Raw genomic sequence first — 16,523 nt, forward strand, 5'->3', positions numbered from 1 at the left:
TCTTCCTGGTTCTGGTTCTGATGGAGGTTTCTTCCTGTTTAAAGGAGTTTTCTCTCTCCTCGTACAGCTCAGGATGGATTGGAATTGAAGTTTCAGTGCAACCTGTTGTTTTCTTTGGAATTTAACAGATTAAATTTGATTGGATTATGACTGTATTAAAATTAACTGGCTTGAATTGGACTGAATTATTGAAGTGTCCTGACATTATGAATAAAACTGAATTAAGTTAAAGTTTTTATGGCTCAACATGAGAGCAGGAGGACTGTACTAACCGCAGTTTTCTTTTTGATTTAAAGATGATTTTTGTTGTGAACTGAACTGAAAAGCAGCTTCTTTTGGAGTTTATTCAGGGTAACAAGATGCTTCTTAAAAGCTGAAGTTGGCAAACATTCGATTTGCTATTTTTAGTGTAGATTCATGTGAAAATGTTGATTTTAATCACTGAAAAATACTTTAGTCAAAGTAAAGATCTGAGGAAACTGCTGTTATAAAAGCTGAAGCAGCAGCAAGAGGAACCTCCTGCTCAGCTTCATTCGGAGCAGAACCAAAGCGAGGAATCGCCCCCCCCACCCTGAAAGTAAACACATGTGGTTGGTGATCGATGATGACAGTTTTATTGCAATAAACAGAGACGGGCAAAATATTAACAAAACAGGTAAAAACAGCCGCTTCTCTTCTGTAGATTAAGAAAAAGTTCCTCCGTTCGGTGTCCTGGGAAACCAAGTGAAACCTAACGCTGCCCACCTGACCCAGACCCGATCCACACCGACACACAGACCCCAAAACCTGGACCTGGTCCGGTTCTCAGAGGCTTTCAAATCAAAAGAAGCACACGTCAGAGGTTCAGCTACAAACTAAAGTTCCAGCTTTATTGGACAGTAAGAGTTTGGACTTTGCAGGTCATCATTCATGTTACAACATTTTCTCGGTGGAGGTCGGCATCTGATCCAGACTGAAACAAGGAAAGGGCGCAAAAACCTTCGAATTCTTCCTCTGTGTCGGCGCCGCGGTCCGGTCGGGAGTCTGTGGCGGCGGCGTTTAACGAGTCAGTGCTGCATTCAAAGACAGATGGAAGCAGAGTCAAAGGGACGAGACGCAACACAGGAAGAGAAGAAAAAAGGGGAGCAAAGAAGTGAAAGTCAATTTAAACAAAACACTTTTCACTCATTCCACTTTTCTTTCCCTCCTCCATTCATCCCCGATTCCTTCTCTGAAAACTTGTCTTTGTTCCCCACAGTTTGACTGAAACAGATGAAAGAAAGAGCATCAACAGGCATTAAATAGGCAACAAAAGCTGCGTTTTTCAGCTTTCTCATTCTGAACCCGTTCCTCACCCTAAACAGGATGAACTGGAACAAATCCAGCCTCAACTCAAACATCTGGGGGGGAAACCGGTTCTGATGAGGTTCTAAAGCTAAGCCAGGTCTAAACCCATCCAGCACCAGAACCCGCTTCAAGCGGGTTGAAGATGATGGAAAAGGGATAAAGGTTTGGCTGAACATCTCATCTGTGAAGCTTCTGCAGCGGTTCTGACGCAAACTGCAGCACAGCTGCCAACATCTGCAGCAGCAGAACCAGTTTCCATCCAATAAAACTTAGTCTGGGTCAACCGACCAATCAGAGGTCTTCTTCTGTGTGTCCAGTGTGGATCATGTCTCATTCTGAAATCTGATTGGACCGCAGAGGCCTAACGCGAGGCCACGCCCCCTCACCACAGTCTGCTCTGAACCGTTTGAACCGAGTTGCGTTCAGGCTCCATCAGACTTTCATGTAAATTTCAATGTTTTATGTCTAAAAGAGCCGTTTTCCCCATTTTTCTTAAGAGAACCTGAACGCAGCTTTAGTTTGTGGAGGAAAAATCCCTGCAGACAGTGAATGCAGCGTTTTCCTGCTTCAGGTGCATCATGGGAACAGAAATCAGAGATCAGGTGATCGCCACAAGTCCGTCCTATTGCAGGTTAAACCCCGCCCCCAGGATGACCGCCGCTTCGTGTCAACCAATCAGAGGACAAAAGACTCTTGATTAAAGCTGAAGAAACTGATGAGTCACCATGGAAACGAGAAACAGCAAATAAAGAAGGGAAGGAAGGGTCTGAGGGGGCGGGGCCACAGCTGAACAATCCAAGTACAAAAAGAAGAAAGTGAGAGACCAGCGGCCAATCTGGTGGGTGACCTTTGACCCGGCAGGGGGAGGGGGCGGGGCTGAGCAGGTATGACATCACAGTAAGCGAAGGTGAGGGGGGGCAGAGAAACCCAAAGTTGGGGCATGCATTCGCTGCTCGCCGTGTGTTTACAGGTTTATTACTGATCCGTGTCAGAGTGCCTCAGCTTCGTTCCCCTAAGAATAAATATTCTGCTCAAACAGGAAGAAGAAGAGGAGGAGGAGGAGTCTGGCGTCCGCTCGCTCACCGTCTGTCAGGAAGGTGCTAAATGTGCCGCTTTTTTTTAAATTAAAGTTCTCAATCATACGTTAACCCCCCCCCTCCCCTCTGGCCTTGTGGCCATCAGTCTCTTATGGTTTTTCTCTCTCGATCACCTCTTCTCGCGGCTTGGCTCCGCCGAAGATGGCGGAGTTGGGGTTGGCGACCTGGTTGAGCGGCTCGGACACCGTTCGAGGCTTCAGCTGCAGCCGGGGTCGCTGTGCACGCTCCTCTGCGAAAACACACACACAAACAGACGAGTCAGCACAACGGGACGCCGGTCCACACAGGAGTCAGCGGGGAAATGACATGTACAGAACGCTGAGATCTAAAAAAATAAATACACAAATAAATACAAATCTTTCTGATTATTATCAGAATTTTAGGATTAATTATCGTCCACCGAGCTTTTTCCTGTGAAAACATGTTTCTGAGCTGAGCTGCTGGAAGACTTCTGCTGGTAACTATGGTGATTTCTACATCTGTTATGATGCGTAACCGTGGCAACAGCAAAGCAGCTAACTGAGCTTTCCAAAGCCCAAGTAACACCTGGAATAAGACCTCAAATCAAGATGAGCTGAAGAGGAGACGTCTGGGATGCAGAGCAGCAACAAAAAGGAGGAAAAGGAGGAAGTTTAAAGCGTTTCTTCCTTTAATCATCAGGGGAAATGTGAGATCTCTGGTGGATAAAATGGACGAGCTCGGAGCAGGAATATATGGCAGAGACCTGGCTGCAGGAACAACTCTAACAGCTCTCTGCTCAGCTTTAAGACTATCCGGGCAGACAGAGACTGCAGACAGAGCGCTAACAGTAAAGGAGGAGGATCACAGAGCTGGTTAACAACAGATGGTGGAATCCTGGACCTGGCTGCAGGAACAACTCTAACAGCTCTCTGCTCAGCTTTAAGACTATCCGGGCAGACAGAGACTGCAGACAGAGCGCTAACAGTAAAGGAGGAGGATCACAGAGCTGGTTAACAACAGATGGTGGAATCCTGGACCTGGCTGCAGGAACAGCTCTAACAGCTCTCTGCTCAGCTTTAAGACTATCCGGGCAGACAGAGACTGCAGACAGAGCGCTAACAGTAAAGGAGGAGGATCACAGAGCTGGTTAACAACAGATGGTGGAATCCTGGACCTGGCTGCAGGAACAACTCTAACAGCTCTCTGCTCAGCTTTAAGACTATCCGGGCAGACAGAGACTGCAGACAGAGCGCTAACAGTAAAGGAGGAGGATCACAGAGCTGCTTAACAACAGATGGTGGAATCCTGGACCTGGCTGCAGGAACAACTCTAACAGCTCTCTGCTCAGCTTTAAGACTATCCGGGCAGACAGAGACTGCAGACAGAGCGCTAACATCCACCTGAGGCAGTGCTTTTCTTTCACTCGTTTTCCTTTGAATGGAATTACTGATAATAAAAGTAGATTTAAGATTAAACAGGTTGCTGTGGATGGTGAGGAGTCAGTTATGCATCAGTCCCACCACAGATACGACCGCAGAGCTTTCACACGTTAAAACGTACAGTCAGTTGGACTAAATCCAACTTCCTGTCTGACGTCATCACAGAGGGTAAAAACTTCATGAGAAACAGTTCAAACAGGAAGTGATGTCACCTTCAGATGGTTCCCTGAAGTCTGTCGTTCCACCGCGGGGCGGCCCGTCTCTGAAGCGACCCATTCCTCCTCCACCGGCGCCACCGGTGCCGCCGCCGCCGCCACCTGCTGCCCCCCGTCTATCGCCGGGGCGACTGCTGCCACCTCGACCCCGCCCTCCCATGAAGTCATCGTCTCTGAAACCTGCAGACAAACGGACGGACGGACAGGTGAGTCAGCCGATCGCAGCTCTCAGGTGACCTGCTGCGTCTGGACCTGTGAAGTGACTTAGCATGAGATGACTGAGCCCAAAGGCATGATGGGAAAAACAGGGTGGGGTCCAAGCGCCTCAGGAGGCGGAGTCAAGGCAGAGGCTGCCAGTTTGACCGGAGGAGGAGCAGCTTCACGCCACCTGTGGGTCAGAACGCCTCGTTCCACAGGTTCTCTTCCTCACTTCCTCATTCGTCCGACTTCACTGTTCAGCACAGAATAAACCGATTTCTAGCCGAGTCAAAGTGACGTTAAACGGTCGATTATGAGCAAACGTTTGAAAAATAAACCCGGCAGCTTGTTGACGTTTGTCCAAGTTCTGGATGAAAGCTTCGGTTTTGTTAACAATCCTGTTAACCAACAACAATCTAACTAACTAACAATAACTAACAATCCTGTTAACCAACAACAATCTAACTAACTAACAATAACTAACAATCCTGTTAACCAACAACAATCTAACTAACTAAATATAACTAACAATCCTGTTAACCAACAACAATCTAACTAACTAACAATCCTGTTAACCAACAACAATCTAACTAACTAAATATAACTAACAATCTTGTTAACCAACAACAATCTAACTAACTAAATATAACTAACAATCCTGTTAACCAACAACAATCTAACTAACTAACAATCCTGTTAACCAACAACAATCTAACTAACTAAATATAACTAACAATCCTGTTAACCAACAACAATCTAACTAACTAAATATAACTAACAATCCTGTTAACCAACAACAATCTAACTAACTAAATATAACTAACAATCCTGTTAACCAACAACAATCTAACTAACTAAATATAACTAACAATCCTGTTAACCAACAACAATCTAACTAACTAAATATAACTAACAATCCTGTTAACCAACAACAATCTAACCAACTAACAATCCTGTTAACCAACAACAATCTAACTAACTAACAATAACTAACAATCCTGTTAACCAACAACAATCTAACTAACTAAATATAACTAACAATCTTGTTAACCAACAACAATCTAACTAACTAACAATAACTAACAATCCTGTTAACCAACAACAATCTAACTAACTAACACTCCTGTTAACCAACAACAATCTAACTAACTAAATATAACTAACAATCCTGTTAACCAACAACAATCTAACTAACTAAATATAACTAACAATCCTGTTAACCAACAACAATCTAACTAACTAAATATAACTAACAATCCTGTTAACCAACAACAATCTAACTAACTAAATATAACTAACAATCCTGTTAACCAACAACAATCTAACTAACTAAATATAACTAACAATCCTGTTAACCAACAACAATCTAACTAACTAAATATAACTAACAATCCTGTTAACCAAAAGATTCAAACCTCTTCAGCTGGAACAAAGTTCTTTCATTTAGTTAGAATTTGTGCTTCCAGTGTTGAGTTTGAATCCATTTTCCTCCTTAAATTAAATGTGTTGAATGTTTGGAGCGATAACCTTCGTCTGAAGTTGATTTATTTGCTTGGTTTTATAGAAACAAACTCGTAAAGTTTTAATTCTTATCAATTTTTAAAACTTATTGAAGGTTAAGGAGCAGATATCTGTACATTCAGTCTGTTTTTGATATTTTGGGCCACATCTCTCCTGTCTCTGATCAGTTTTAGAGGCTCGAATAACACGAGGCGTTCCTCACCATAAAACCAGTTTTAATTGTGTTGCTGTATCATTGGATCTGTGATGAGCCTGAACTCAACCCGAGTTAATTAACCCTGTTCTGTGAATGAAGCCGGATTCTCTCACTGTTACCTCAGCAGCTAGAGAAGAGACAGTGCTGCTTCAAAAACAGAGAAGAAGAACTGCTAAAGCACCACAGCTGCTACAGATGGTCAAATTAAGCAGTTTACATTTGACTGAAGCAGTCACAGTTGAGCTTTGAGACATTTTTTGTTTGTTTAAACTAGTTTAAGTTCTGGAACACCATCCTGTGCTCTGATTGGCTGCCAGCTGTGCTCTGATTGGCCGCCAGCTGTGCTCTGATTGGCCGCCAGCTGTGCTCTGATTGGCCGCCAGCTGTGCTCTGATTGGCCGCCAGCTGTGCTCTGATTGGCCGCCAGCTGTGCTCTGATTGGCTGGCTGGAATCTGTTGCCGTCCAGCCTGAGCTGCTGAATTATCTGACTTCACCTCCTCCCGGCTGGTCGCAGAAGTCCTCCCGCGAGTCACGTCCTCCTCCTCCTCCTCTGGGAGCTCCTCGAGAACCTCCTCGTCCTGCAGACAACACGAGGAGTTTAACACCGAGAGGAGAGGAAGGAGGAGAGGAAGGAGAGGAGGAGGAGAGGAAGGAGAGGAGGAGAAGAAGAGGAGAGGAGAGGAAGAGGGGGAGGAGAGGAGGAGGAGAAGAAGAGAGGAGAGGAGAGGAAGAGGGGGAGAGGAGGAGAGGAAGAAGAGGAGAGGTAAAAGGAGGAGAGGAAGAGGGGGAGAGGAGGAGAGGAAGAGGGGGAGAGGAGGAGAGGAAGAGGGGAAGGAGAGGAGCAGGAGAAGAAGAAGAAGAGAGGTAAAAGAGGAGAGGAAGAGGAAGGAGAGGAGAAGAAGAGGAAGGAGAGGAGGAGGAGAAGAAGAAGAGAGGAGAGGAGAGGAAGAGGGGGAGGAGAGAGGAGGAGAGGTAAAAGGAGGAGGGGGCGGAGCCTCCTTCTGGAAGCGGCGATAAGGAGATCAGTAAAGAGGCGGAGCTTGTTAGTTGAAAATTAGCCAATCAGAGGAGGCGTTAGAAAGAAGCAGCTGACACCAAGTGACCTCCACCTGTCTAAGGAAGGGGGCGGGGCAAGGCAGGTGAGGATGAGATGATGGAAGATGGAGAGTCCTCCTCAGAGGTCAGACAGTTTCAGGTCAACGTTTTCAGATTCATTCAAACAGAAATCCACTGGATTTAACCCACAAAACATTCAGAACCAGAACCGGAGCCGGAACGGTCCGATGCTGCGCTCAGACTCCGGGACGCCTCAGTGTGACATCACACAGGTGTGTGAGCGCCTCAGTGTGACATCACACAGGTGTGTGAGCGCCTCGGTGTGACATCACACAGGTGTGTGACATCACACAGGTGTGTGAGCGCCTCGGTGTGACATCACACAGGTGTGTGAGCGCCTCAGTGTGACATCACACAGGTGTGTGAGCGCCTCGGTGTGACATCACACAGGTGTGTGAGCGCCTCGGTGTGACATCACACAGGTGTGTGACATCACACAGGTGTGTGAGCGCCTCGGTGTGACATCACACAGGTGTGTGAGCGCCTCAGTGTGACATCACACAGGTGTGTGAGCGCCTCGGTGTGACATCACACAGGTGTGTGAGCGCCTCGGTGTGACATCACACAGGTGTGTGACATCACACAGGTGTGTGAGCGCCTCGGTGTGACATCACACAGGTGTGTGACAGCCTCAGTGTGACATCACACAGGTGTGTGAGCGCCTCGGTGTGACATCACACAGGTGTGTGACATCACACAGGTGTGTGACATCACACAGGTGTGTGAGCGCCTCGGTGTGACATCACACAGGTGTGTGACATCACACAGGTGTGTGAGCGCCTCGGTGTGACATCACACAGGTGTGTGACAGCCTCAGTGTGACATCACACAGGTGTGTGAGCGCCTCGGTGTGACATCACACAGGTGTGTGAGCGCCTCAGTGTGACATCACACAGGTGTGTGAGCGCCTCGGTGTGACATCACACAGGTGTGTGAGCGCCTCGGTGTGACATCACACAGGTGTGTGACATCACACAGGTGTGTGAGCGCCTCGGTGTGACATCACACAGGTGTGTGAGCGCCTCGGTGTGACATCACACAGGTGTGTGACATCACACAGGTGTGTGAGCGCCCTGCAGTCTGAGCTCAGCTGTCAGATCTCGATGTTCCACCCGTGGCTTTTCCTACCTCTGGCGTCGTCTTTCCTGAAGCCGAAGCCACTGCCTCCTCGCTCCTGCTTTCGTCCCTCTGCGATGTCGACCCTCAGTGACCTTTCACCTAGCAACTGCAGACATCAGAGGTCACATCAGAGGTCAATCAGTCTGGAGGCGCTCTCTGTCCGTTACTGAGTTCAGCTGTGGCCAAAAACTTTGTGAATGACACAAATATTCATCCCAACACGGCTGCCATCAGGCAGGATTCGGGTCAGAAGCTGACTGACAGCAGCCAGGACCGACTGCAGAGGTCAGACACCGACTCTCAGTCTCCTTCAGAGGAGACAGAAAGGTCTAACAACACACAATATTCGTGTCACTCAGAACTTTGGGCCGTTTTGTTCCTGACCGGGAACAGAAAGAGTTCCTTAAGGAGATACTCACAGCGCCGTCATACGTCAAAGCTTCTTTTAGAGATTCCAAATCTTCAAACTCAACATAACAAAAACCTGAAAAAGACAAAAACAGTCAGGAGGAACACGGTTAGTCCGGGTGGGGCTGTCAGCTTTAAACGATCCCATTACTGGAGGTTCGGACTGGACTGGCCCACATGAGCCAGTCCAGTCAAACACGGGTTAAATTACAGAAAACACGGGTTAAATTAAAGAAAACACGGGTTAAATGAAAGAAAACACGGGACAGAAAACACGGGACAGAAAACACGGGACAGAAAACACGAGACAGAAAACACGAGACAGAAAACACGGGACAGAAAACACGAGACAGAAAACACGAGACAGAAAACACGAGACAGAAAACACGGGACAGAAAACACGGGACAGAAAACACGGGACAGAAAACACGAGACAGAAAACACGGGACAGAAAACACGGGACAGAAAACACGGGACAGAAAACACGAGACAGAAAACACGAGACAGAAAACACGGGACAGAAAACACGAGACAGAAAACACGAGACAGAAAACACGAGACAGAAAACACGGGACAGAAAACACGGGACAGAAAACACGGGACAGAAAACACGGGACAGAAAACACGGGACAGAAAACACGGGACAGAAAACACGGGGAAAAGTCAAACTAATTCCACATTAACTTTGTCTATGTTTCATTAAATTAAATCCTCTCCTCTGATCCCCTCTCAGCACAATTATTTCACACATTTTTACTGTGAAGTCCTTCAGGAGCATTAAGCCCCGCCCACAGCTCCCACAGCTGACCATGACAATCATAAAGCCCCAGGACTCTGACAATGACCCGACTTCCTGTGGAGCAGAACAATAAAATCCTCTGACCTTTGAACTTGTCTGTCTCTTTGTCTCTGACCAATCGAACACTGCGGATGTTGAGCTCTTTGAAGATGATGTCGATGTCTCCCTGCACCGTGTTGAACGGCAGGTTTCCCACGTACGCTGTGAACGGCGGCTCTGAGGGCAGCTCCTTCTGCTTCCTGGGGCCTCCGGGGCCGCCGCCGCCACGGGGCCTAAGAGGGACACAAAGCACACACTCAGGCTCATTACTGATCATCAGATTACAAAAATCTGTTGTAAACAGAAAGTTATCGATCAAAAAAGGGAATTAAATCCAACACCTGCTCCGTCTATATCAGCCTACAGCGCCACCTACTGACCCCAAACAGCTGGAGACATCAAAGAACCAGGGGGCCACTTAAGTTTCTTCAACCAATCAGAACAGACTCAGAAGCAGCTGAATAAGAAGCATTTCAACGATCCCACACAGGATCAATAACACAGGATCGATAACACGGGATCAATAACACGGGATCGATCACACGGGATCAATAACACGGGATCAATAACACGGGATCGACAACATGGGATCAACGGCCACACACGGGATCGATAACACGGGATCGATCACACGGGATCAATAACACGGGATCGATCACACGGGATCGATCACACGGGATCAATAACACGGGATCAACAACATGGGATCGACAACATGGGATCAACGGCCACACACGGGATCGATAACACGGGATCGATCACACGGGATCAATAACACGGGATCGATAACACGGGATCAATAACACGGGATCAATAACACGGGATCGATCACACGGGATCAATAACACGGGATCAACAATCAAGAAAAATCGTGGATCCAGAAGGACACCACAGATTCAGGTTAAATGTTCTGTAAACAGCTGGTTCTGTTCCTGATGATCAGCCTGTAAATTCTGTCATGAGAACCACACTGAAAGAGTCTGATTGATCCAATAACTGAGGGAAAATCAATAATCTCATAACACAGAGACATGTTCCATCTGGGAACCAGTTGGACCCTTTTGGACCAGAAAACATCCACTGTTCAGAACCGGTTCTACTTATTCTCACTCGTCGGTTCTGCTGATACTGGATCAAACCCAAATAAGAACAGAGGAGAAAGAGTCAGTTTGTACAATCAGATAAAATTGATTAACTGATTTCCACCTGATTCTGGGTCAGAGCTGAAAGGATGGAGGTAAAGTTTCAGAGCTGTGAGCAGCAGAACTTTGTCCAGATCACAGCTTTCTGACTGCGGTTCTGTTCTGCTCATCAGTCAGCAGCTGATCGCTGGATTCTGTGTGAACAAAGAAAGATCAGAACCTGTTATCTCTGAGTGGAGGTTCTGGTTCTGTCCAGCAGCAAAATGCCTCATGTTCCACCTCTCAGATTACGGAGTCATGTGAGGAAAGTCTGAAGATCACATTAGAGCTGAACAGGAAGTGTTTTCAGCACCTGGTGAATTCTATCAGTCACTGTTCAGGTAAAACCAAGAATTGTCCTGTCAGTCACTGTTCAGGTAAAAACCAAGAATTGTCCTGTCAGTCACTGCTCAGGTAAAAACCAAGAACATCCTATCAGTCACTGTTCAGGTAAAAACCAAAGAATCGTCCTGTCAGTCACTGCTCAGGTAAAACCAAGAATTGTCCTGTCAGTCACTGCTCAGGTAAAAACCAAGAACATCCTATCAGTCACTGTTCAGGTAAAAACCAAGAACATCCTGTCAGTCACTGTTCAGGTAAAAACCAAGAACATCCTGTCAGTCACTGTTCAGGTAAAACCAAAGAATCGTCCTGTCAGTCACTGTTCAGGTAAAACCAAGAATCGTCCTGTCAGTCACTGTTCAGGTAAAACCAAGAACATCCTATCAGTCACTGTTCAGGTAAAAACCAAAGAATCGTCCTGTCAGTCACTGCTCAGGTAAAACCAAGAATTGTCCTGTCAGTCACTGCTCAGGTAAAACCAAGAATTGTCCTGTCAGTCACTGCTCAGGTAAAAACCAAGAACATCCTATCAGTCACTGTTCAGGTAAAAACCAAGAACATCCTATCAGTCACTGTTCAGGTAAAAACCAAGAACATCCTGTCAGTCACTGTTCAGGTAAAAACCAAGAACATCCTGTCAGTCACTGTTCAGGTAAAACCAAGAATCGTCCTGTCAGTCACCGTTCAGGTAAAACCAAGAATCGTCCTGTCAGTCACTGTTCAGGTAAAACCAAGAATCGTCCTGTCAGTCACTGTTCAGGTAAAACCAAGACTCGTCCTGTCAGTCACCGTTCAGGTAAAACCAAACAATCGTCCTGTCAGTCACCGTTCAGGTAAAACCAAACAATCGTCCTGTCAGTCACTGTTCAGGTAAAACAAAGAATCGTCCTGTCAGTCACCGTTCAGGTAAAACAAAGAATCGTCCTGTCAGTCACCGTTCAGGTAAAACCAAGAATCGTCCTGTCAGTCACCGTTCAGGTAAAACCAAGAATCGTCCTGTCAGTCACCGTTCAGGTAAAACCAAGACTGGTCCTGTCAGTCACCGTTCAGGTAAAACCAAAGAATCGTCCTGTCAGTCACTGCTCAGGTAAAACCAAGACTCGTCCTGTCAGTCACTGCTCAGGTAAAACCAAGACTCGTCCTGTCAGTCACTGCTCAGGTAAAACCAAGACTCGTCCTGTCAGTCACTGCTCAGGTAAAACCACGAAGCTTTTCCTGGTTTAAAATGTAAAATGAGTGATTTCTGAGGGGATCTGAGGCAGTAAACCAGAGCAGGAGCGTTGACTCACGGTGACACAGAAACTATCCTTTCTGCTGCCATCATCCAAAAAACCTCTTTAGTGTAACAAACTGTGTTAGTGAACTGTTAAACTGTGTTAGTGAACTGTTAATCTGTGTTAGTGAACTGTTAAACTGTGTTAGTGAACTGTTAATCTGTGTTAGTGAACTGTTAAACTGTGTCAGCGAACTGTTAAACTGTGTTAGTGAACTGTTAACCTGTGTTAGTGAACTGTTAACCTGTGTTAGTGAACTGTTAACCTGTGTTAGTGAACTGTTAACCTGTGCTAGTGAACTGTTAACCTGTGTTAGTGAACTGTTAACCTGTGTTAGTGAACTGTTAATCTGTGTTAGTGAACTGTTAACCTGTGTTAGTGAACTGTTAATCTGTGTTAGTGAACTGTTAACCTGTGTTAGTGAACTGTTAACCTGTGCTAGTGAACTGTTAATCTGTGTTAGTGAACTGTTAACCTGTGTTAGCGAACTGTTAATCTGTGTTAGTGAACTGTTAACCTGTGTTAGCGAACTGTTAATCTGTGTTAGTGAACTGTTAATCTGTGTTAGTGAACTGTTAATCTGTGTTAGTGAACTGTTAACCTGTGTTAGTGAACTGTTAACCTGTGCTAGTGAACTGTTAATCTGTGTTAGTGAACTGTTAACCTGTGTTAGTGAACTGTTAATCTGTGTTAGTGAACTGTTAACCTGTGTTAGTGAACTGTTAACCTGTGTTAGTGAACTGTTAATCTGTGTTAGCGAACTGTTAACCTGTGTTAGCGAACTGTTAACCTGTGTTAGTGAACTGTTAATCTGTGTTAGTGAACTGTTAACCTGTGTTAGTGAACTGTTAACCTGTGTTAGTGAACTGTTAATCTGTGTTAGCGAACTGTTAACCTGTGTTAGCGAACTGTTAACCTGTGTTAGTGAACTGTTAACCTGTGTTAGTGAACTGTTAACCTGTGTTAGTGAACTGTTAAACTGTGTTAGCGAACTGTTAAACTGTGTAAGTGAACTGTTAATCTGTGTTAGTGAACTGTTAAACTGTGTTAGTGAACTGTTAACCTGTGTTAGTGAACTGTTAACCTGTGTTAGTGAACTGTTAAACTGTGTCAGTGAACTGTTAATCTGTGTTAGTGAACTGTTAAACTGTGTTAGCGAACTGTTAACCTGTGTTAGCGAACTGTTAACCTGTGTTAGTGAACTGTTAACCTGTGTTAGCGAACTGTTAAACCGTGTTAGTGAACTGTTAACCTGTGTTAGTGAACTGTTAACCTGTGTTAGTGAACTGTTAACCTGTGTTAGTGAACTGTTAACCTGTGTTAGCGAACTGTTAAACCGTGTTAGTGAACTGTTAACCTGTGTTAGTGAACTGTTAACCTGTGTTAGTGAACTGTTAACCTGTGTTAGCGAACTGTTAACCTGTGTTAGTGAACTGTTAATCTGTGTTAGTGAACTGTTAACCTGTGTCAGTGAACTGTTAACCTGTGTTAGTGAACTGTTAACCTGTGTTAGTGAACTGTTAAACTCTGCTTTGGTCACAGCTTTTTTAAGCAGCCTCGCCCCAGAGAGCAGAGCTCAGCCTCATCTCCACCAACACCTAAAAGAGTGAATCTGGCTCAGCTGAGGCTCATCTGCCTCAGAGTAAAGAAACAAAGACCCACTAAAAGCTTTTAGTCCAAACAGACTCAAATGATTTCCTTATTGATTAATCTGCAGACAGCGAGCTGGAAGCTCAGCGGAACAAACCATCTCAACACTTTCTGATTTCCTTCCAAATCAAACCTTTCATGTCAGCATCGTGTAACCGGCTCAACTTTCATCCTTAACTCCAAACCAACAGCTTCAGGTTCCAGCAGAGCATCCGGCTGCACACATAAATCAGTCTTTTTCCTGAAAAACAGGTTTTTAACAGTTGGATTCATCCAAACACATAAAGACAGACCAGAACCCAGCAGACTGAGCACATCCACCGCAGGTTATAGATATCTTTGAACACTGATCGCAGCCTCATGTCTGGTTACTACGTGGATGAGTCTGCAGCTCCGGACACATGATGCAGCCATGCGGGCAGCGTCCTGCTGCAGCCCGGCTCCACCTCCACCTGCTGCGGCCCCCCGGCCCGCCTCTGGCCGGGACCGGCACGTTTTTACAGTCACCAAACAGATCAATATCGCTCCGTAGTGGAACTCAGGGACGATCCGCGCCACATGGCTGCGTTTCTTCCACAGTCCGCGCGCAGCTAGCCGCTTGCTAACAGTTAGCCTGCTAGCTTTAAGACCTCGGTGTTTCCCAGCCTCTCCCCGCGGGCTTCCCACAGCACTCCGCGGCCGGCTCGGAAAGCGCAGGAGGCCGTGGACCTCCGGGGCCTAACCGCCCTGCTATAAAGGCTGGGAGAGGACGCTGGCGCGAATCACTGCGACGGCCGGGTTCGGGTTTATGTTCGGGGGACAATGTGCAGCCGCCCAACAGAGCGGACACTCACCCTCTGCCGCCGCCGAAACTACCGTAGGCCCGGTCCCGCTCGTCGTAGGTGTCGTAGTCCGCCATTACTGCTGCTGTGTCGGAGGTGGAGGTCCTACACGTCACAACAGAGCGGGTTTAGCTGCCCATAGAGCGCCTGACCGGGAATACCCACAACCACAAAGCTGTTCAGAAACAATCACAATGTGATCAAACTACAGGCTTTACAGTCTCAGAGAATTAAAATATTTTATTGATATCATGCAAAACCTGTTATTATTATAGTCAAAATATTTACACTATGATAGCAATGTATACTTTCAGGAGATTGTTTTATTGACTTAAAATAGATATAATAGAATTTCATTCTGATGCTCACTTTTTAATTATTTGAACATTTTAATTTTCAATATAAAACTACATTTTAAATGTTGTGAAATGGGTGATGTTGATTCATAAAAATGTAAAAACACAAACACTGAGGGAATGAATGGACTTTCTTAAAGTGGTTGGTTATTCATAAGGCTGAAGAAGCTAAACTCATCGTTGTGACTCATTATGTGGTCTGCTGGGGTGGTGGAAGCACAGAGCGGGACGTTATTAACTGAACTCGCTGGTTAGAGGGTCCCCTCCATCCTTCAGTGCCCTCTGGACTTCATGGGGTGGGTTAGAGGGTCCCCTCCATCCTTCAGTGCCCTCTGGACTTCATGGGGTGGGTTAGAGGGTCCCCTCCATCCTTCAGTGCCCTCTGGACTTCATGGGGTGGGTTAGAGGGTCCCCTCCATCCTTCAGTGCCCTCTGGACCTCATGGGGTGGGTTAGAGGGTCCCCTCCATCCTTCAGTGCCCTCTGGACTTCATGGGGTGGGTTAGAGGGTCCCCTCCATCCTTCAGTGCCCTCTGGACTTCATGGGGTGGGTTAGAGGGTCCCCTCCATCCTTCAGTGCCCTCTGGACTTCATGGGGTGGGTTAGAGGGTCCCCTCCATCCTTCAGTGCCCTCTGGACTTCATGGGGTGGGTTAGAGGGTCCCCTCCATCCTTCAGTGCCCTCTGGACCTCATGGGGTGGGTTAGAGGGTCCCCTCCATCCTTCAGTGCCCTCTGGACTTCATGGGGTGGGTGGAGGAGGGTCCCCTCCATCCTTCAGTGCCCTCTGGACTTCATGGGGTGGGTTAGAGGGTCCCCTCCATCCTTCAGTGCCCTCTGGACTTCATGGGGTGGGTTAGAGGGTCCCCTCCATCCTTCAGTGCCCTCTGGACTTCATGGGGTGGGTTAGAGGGTCCCCTCCATCCTTCAGTGCCCTCTGGACTTCATGGGGTGGGTTAGAGGGTCCCCTCCATCCTTCAGTGCCCTCTGGACTTCATGGGGTGGGTTAGAGGGTCCCCTCCATCCTTCAGTGCCCTCTGGACTTCATGGGGTGGGTTAGAGGGTCCCCTCCATCCTTCAGTGCCCTCTGGACTTCATGGGGTGGGTTAGAGGGTCCCCTCCATCCTTCAGTGCCCTCTGGACTTCATGGGGTGGGTTAGAGGGTCCCCTCCATCCTTCAGTGCCCTCTGGACCTCATGGGGTGGGTTAGAGGGTCCCCTCCATCCTTCAGTGCCCTCTGGACTTCATGGGGTGGGTTAGAGGGTCCCCTCCATCCTTCAGTGCCCTCTGGACTTCATGGGGTGGGTTAGAGGGTCCCCTCCATCCTTCAGTGCCCTCTGGACTTCATGGGGTGGGTTAGAGGGTCCCCTCCATCCTTCAGTGCCCTCTGGACTTCATGGGGTGGGTTAGAGGGTCCCCTCCATCCTTCAGTGCCCTCTGGACTTCATGGGGTGGGTTAGAGGGTCC

The 16,523-nt window shown here is 47.0% G+C and overlaps 1 protein-coding gene across 3 annotated transcripts; it reads right to left on the reverse strand.

Annotated features, from left to right (window-relative positions):
- Positions 1-842: 842 nt before the first annotated feature.
- eif4h (eukaryotic translation initiation factor 4h) lies at positions 843-14,825 on the reverse strand. 3 transcript variants are annotated; one of them, XM_072391845.1, is made up of 8 exons: positions 14,716-14,825; positions 9,481-9,668; positions 8,609-8,673; positions 8,199-8,295; positions 6,449-6,532; positions 4,036-4,218; positions 2,537-2,652; positions 843-1,052 (listed from the first exon to the last, which is right to left on the reverse strand). In XM_072391845.1, exons 1-8 carry the CDS (start codon positions 14,778-14,780, stop codon positions 1,047-1,049), a joined length of 804 nt encoding a protein of 267 aa, XP_072247946.1. In that variant the 5' UTR covers positions 14,781-14,825; the 3' UTR covers positions 843-1,046. The 3 variants fall into 3 exon arrangements, with proteins under 3 accessions (XP_072247946.1, XP_072247947.1, XP_072247945.1); XM_072391846.1 differs by lacking the exon at positions 6,449-6,532; XM_072391844.1 differs by lacking the exon at positions 843-1,052 and having other exon boundaries at positions 2,498-2,652.
- Positions 14,826-16,523: the final 1,698 nt, after the last annotated feature.

This window comes from Leuresthes tenuis, unplaced genomic scaffold (assembly GCF_036924035.1).
Source record: "Leuresthes tenuis unplaced genomic scaffold, fLeuTen1.0.hap1 SCAF_9, whole genome shotgun sequence".
Lineage (NCBI taxonomy): Eukaryota > Metazoa > Chordata > Actinopteri > Atheriniformes > Atherinopsidae > Leuresthes > Leuresthes tenuis.